Here is a 4,584-nt window from a genome sequence, read left to right on the forward strand (position 1 = left end):
TTATTGAATACTTTTAAAGTCGTTCAGCGTTTCGTCGAGCTGCCTACTTGTTGAATTTTTGGTATTTACCTATTCTTGGAAAATAATGTATTAAAAAATTAAAGTAAGGAGCAATAATTATTATTACTAAAAATAAAGATAAGCTTCTTTTTTATATAGGTGTATAACTAAAGAAAAACGAAATTTGTACTTTTCTATAGTATATGTGCAGTTCTACACATATTTAATTTTTGCGGTTAAAGAAATAAAATTTTTGAAAACTCGGTTAACGCAAAAAACTATTTTGCATTCTAATAAGATATTTAATACTTTTTCATATTCTTGGGAAAATAATAATGAAACTCAATCCTTTAATATTTTCAGTGTGCACGATGTTATCAAAATATTTATCAACAATTTAAATAAAAATAAAAATTACAAATAAATTTTATGTTGTAATTTTTTCTAATGAATTAGAAATAGACATTTAAAACATACAATTAAGAAACACATAAGTTGTTATAAATGGACTTACCGCTTATTAAAAGGAGTATAGTGAACCGGAGGGTGCACCATGGGAAACAGTCTCTGCACATTATATAAATGCAACTACCCCATGCTATAGAGATCGTCGTCTTTTAGCCATGTTCGCCGTCTTAATTGCGCGATGACGCCGGACGCCCCGACGCCCTGCCGAACCTACCGTGCATAAACAAAACACGAACGATGGAAAATTATGAATGAAAAGCGTTTAACAATAAACAACAATAATAATAATGATGATGATTATGAAAAGTTTCCCTTATGAGGGGCGCACATCGACTGACGGCGGCGGAGGAAGCATTGGCTGGTGGTGGTGGAGGTGGTGGTTCTGACGGCGGCGACGGTGGTGATGGTGCGATGTCGGCGTCGGCGTCGTCGTTGGCGTCATCTTACCCTTCGGTCGTCGTCACGTTATTCGTGTTACACCGAAGGAAGGAAGGAAAAGCGAAGGAAATTGATTATGCGCGCACGACGTTTACCGCTTTATCTCCCAGTCCTTTCCTACTTCATCCAGGGATGGATTTTCGACTAAAGAAGAAAGCCTCCACGGCAGGAGCAGCCAATTTTTTCAATCAGATAAATCGCTCTTCTCTGAATAGAACAATTATTCCCTGTGAAAGGGGGCGAAAATTAACATACGATCGTATATCTCTTCCGTTATCGTTTTCATTTTTATAGTCATGTATTCGGCAAAACTGAAATAGAAGAACGAAAATTCGTTGGTGTTTTTGTACCTAATACCCTAATTAAAATCTTTCAGACTTATGCGCCGAAAAGCTTTTAATTTTTCACTCATTCAAAACGTTTTTGTTATTCCACTTTTTTACGCTCTGGATGGTACCAATAATGTTGTTTTCTTTAACAATTGTGGAACTGTAATAAAGTAATTATATTTAGTTGCATTTTTTGAAAACTTCATCTTACATATTCTAAGGTAAATACAAGCAAAGGAAAACTACGAAAGCGCCAGACAAAGAGTGAGTACAATAATTCATCACTGCTTGTCAAATAATTTCAACCTTACTCACTATCTCTTTTTTGGGGGTCATCATTTATTAAGAAGCGCATCCTCTTCAAGCTCCATCCATTCCTTTTCCTTCATCAATACACATCTCATCCCCTCCCAATATTAGAGATTCCCTCCCTTAGCCTCTAGTTTGTAAGAAATAATTTTTTGAAATTACTCTAATTCAAATCAAAGATTTTCTCTTTAGTTTTAAACAAGCAAATGCAATGTTCATCCAATGAACAATAATATGTATCTCCTGAATTGGAATGTTCAATAATCTATCGTATTTAATAAAATAAAATAACAAGAACTTATTTTTTTATACAATATATTGTCTAGCTTCTGGCATAATGAGTAGATAATTATTTTAGCACTTGTTGCAAAAAGAATCGATAATTATGCTGTTACTACCATAATAGCGACCCACACCGATTTCACATCAAATATTTTAAAAATTAAATTGATACGATTTCAATTCAGAAGGAAGAATATCAAATCAAGAAAGCATTTGTTTGGCATTAAATGTAAGTGACTGTAACTTATTACAGTTTCAAATTGACCACAACATTAAAAGTACATTTCCTTTCCCATAAAGCTTTTGTAAAGTAGAAACTGTATAATTTTCATAATTGCAGCAGTTTTAGAAATAAAGAACTTGGGAATTTTAACCACAGCCAAGATAATATTTCAAGACATTTCATACAAAAATTATAATAACAATTTTTACCCTTTCAAAAAAATGAAAAAGAAATTTCAGGAACTATTACCTATCCTCTCTTAAATGTTCATATAATTACCTTTTAATACCAAATATCTTCTTCTGTATCAGCGTTTTTCAAACCATGTTTCACTGATCTCCAGGGGAGTTTTTTGCCTCATTGTAATGTATTTCCTAAAGCAATCTCATGCTGTGCATTTATAAGTCCCCCTGATAGTCAGTATTGTTATACATTTTAGTAAACCACTCACACTCAATTGTAAGAATAAACTAGTTCAAAACTATGCAGACTATTTATTGGTATGCCAAACGTCAACAAAGAAAAGCAAAATGAATTTGCATTCTTTATTGAAAAATATGTATTAGGAATTGGGCAAATATAATTATTTGAATTACAATAAACGTAAAAACTAATTTAAGAACTGATATTTAAATAATATGTTTTGTGTATTCTTGCATTTTTGTAATTTGATCCAACTGTTCACTAATTTGTGCCGTATTTCGATCAATCCACTGAAGGGAATCCATGTGAACACTCAAAATGCGAGATATTTGAGAAATCTGCAATTAAAATGAGTTTTTTATTCCATATTTATTAACATTAATTGACACTCTTATTTACCGGGTCGGACATTTCTTGACATTTAGCTGATTCATTTAAATGTTCAATAACTTCTTTGAGGTCTTCAGACATCTGTTTCAACTGACTGTCCAAACTTTCTGCCAACTGATAACTAAAATTAAGCCAATAAATTTTTACTTTTCTTTTTAATGATAAGTATGTTTTACGTTTCATTCCTGTCAATATCTTGTACTGGAACATCTTGTAATTCTTTTTCTAATGGAATAATACAACTTTCTAATTCATTTTGCTGTGCAAGAACAAAGTCCAGTTCCTGATCTAGTTGCTCCTGCTGCTGTTTAACCTTTTCAATGTTGCTATTCAGTTGCAGCACCTACAAACAAATTTATCTTTAAACTTATGAATCAAACATAAAGCATTTAATACTCCTTTACTTTCTCTCCATTTGAAATTAGCAAGCAATCCCAAGCATTCAATTGCTTTGCTTGGTTGGTAAACAGTTTTTCCTGTTCTTCCAAATCTATAGTCCATTTGTTAATAGCATCTTCTAGTTGATTATAAGTAAGTATACCACTGGCAGGTAATGCAGACTCAGTAGATGAAGTTATGGCAATTGAAGAAGGGCTGCAAAATAAATTTAAATTAATTATCAATTAAACTGATATAACAATTAGTTGTTACATTGCTGCTGTTGCAAGTGAGGTACTCGTAGGTGTTGTAGAAAATCCAAAACTCAATGTAGGTTGACTTGATGGAATACTGGTGCTAGTAGTTGTGGTTGTTGTTAAAATAGTTGTATTTGGAGCAGTAGCAGTACCAGCAGATGCAGCAGATGAAATTGCTGTGGTAATATTTGCTGTAGATGATGCAGAGACAGCTCCAAGGGAGAAGCCTGTAATTTTATTGTAAATTATAGACCTAACAGAAGATTAAAAATTACGAATTTACCTGGTACAGGTGCTGCTGTAGCCAAATTTAACGAACTTCCCTGAGGTTGTACCGTTGCTGAAGTAGTTAATGGGCCTGCTTAAAATTAGAAAACAAATAAGCGTAAAACGTATCACTACATCACAACTACATGTCTAAAATCAGCTTACAACCATTTAAAATTCTTACCAATAGATGTAACAGTAGTAGTTATTGCTGGTGTAGCTGAGCCAAATGAAAAACTTGGTGCTGATGAAGCTGGGACTGCAAACAATGAAGGAGTTGTGATTCCAAACAAGGGTTTTGCCTGAGTGGTTTTTGCAGCATCACCTGCTCCTCCAGAAGCAGTTATTGTACCTAAAAAAAAAAGGTTTTATACACATTAATTTTAATTTGAATTGTTTATGATTTACTTGCTGAGGTTGTGAATGGAAACCCAGTGGACGCTTTTGAAACACCAAAAGTAAAAGACATCTCGTTAAGTAGAAGATAATTTGTTTAAACTTTTTCAAAATCTGTCAATTTTCCCAAATTATAACCAAGAAATATCACAACGTCAAAAACCATAGATTAGAGGGATGTATTCATGTCATTGGAAGTGGAGGGGAACACCGTGGTCTAGATCAATGATTACTTATAGTTACATTAGAGGGCACTCTGAAAAATTATTTAGTTTTCGTTTTCCTTGGAATAATCAGAAACATTTTTCATTACATATTCAGAATTCCTAAACGTTTTCCGATTGACTGAATACTCAGAAGTCTATTTTACAATTAAGTTTATGTTAATTACTAAATTGACCAATTATCAATCACAACAAAAAAC

The 4,584-nt window shown here is 32.9% G+C and overlaps 2 protein-coding genes across 5 annotated transcripts in view; both read right to left on the minus strand.

Moving 5' to 3' along the window:
- The window catches only part of LOC108738301 (Down syndrome cell adhesion molecule-like protein Dscam2), a 75,743-nt gene extending 74,956 nt beyond the window's left edge, over positions 1–787 (minus strand). For all 3 annotated transcript variants that reach the window (XM_025976360.1, XM_025976359.1, XM_018471667.2), the window contains exon 1: positions 515–787. In XM_025976360.1, coding sequence (XP_025832145.1) covers positions 515–575 — 61 coding nt within the window. In that variant the 5' untranslated portion in view covers positions 576–787. The remainder of the gene's footprint in view (positions 1–514) is intronic.
- A 1,872-nt stretch (positions 788–2,659) lies between these two features.
- Positions 2,660–4,584, minus strand: LOC108738302 (nuclear pore glycoprotein p62). 2 transcript variants are annotated; one of them, XM_018471669.2, is made up of 8 exons: positions 4,173–4,584; positions 3,949–4,116; positions 3,781–3,855; positions 3,514–3,724; positions 3,267–3,456; positions 3,039–3,205; positions 2,872–2,983; positions 2,660–2,810 (listed from the first exon to the last, which is right to left on the minus strand). In XM_018471669.2, the coding sequence occupies exons 1-8, from the start codon at positions 4,231–4,233 to the stop codon at positions 2,679–2,681; spliced, it is 1,116 nt and encodes a 371-aa protein (XP_018327171.1). In that variant the 5' UTR covers positions 4,234–4,584; the 3' UTR covers positions 2,660–2,678. The 2 variants fall into 2 exon arrangements, with proteins under 2 accessions (XP_018327171.1, XP_018327170.1); XM_018471668.2 differs by having other exon boundaries at positions 3,781–3,858; positions 4,173–4,581.

This window comes from Agrilus planipennis, unplaced genomic scaffold, assembly GCF_000699045.2.
Source record: "Agrilus planipennis isolate EAB-ADULT unplaced genomic scaffold, Apla_2.0 scaffold186, whole genome shotgun sequence".
Classification (NCBI taxonomy): Eukaryota; Metazoa; Arthropoda; class Insecta; order Coleoptera; family Buprestidae; genus Agrilus; species Agrilus planipennis.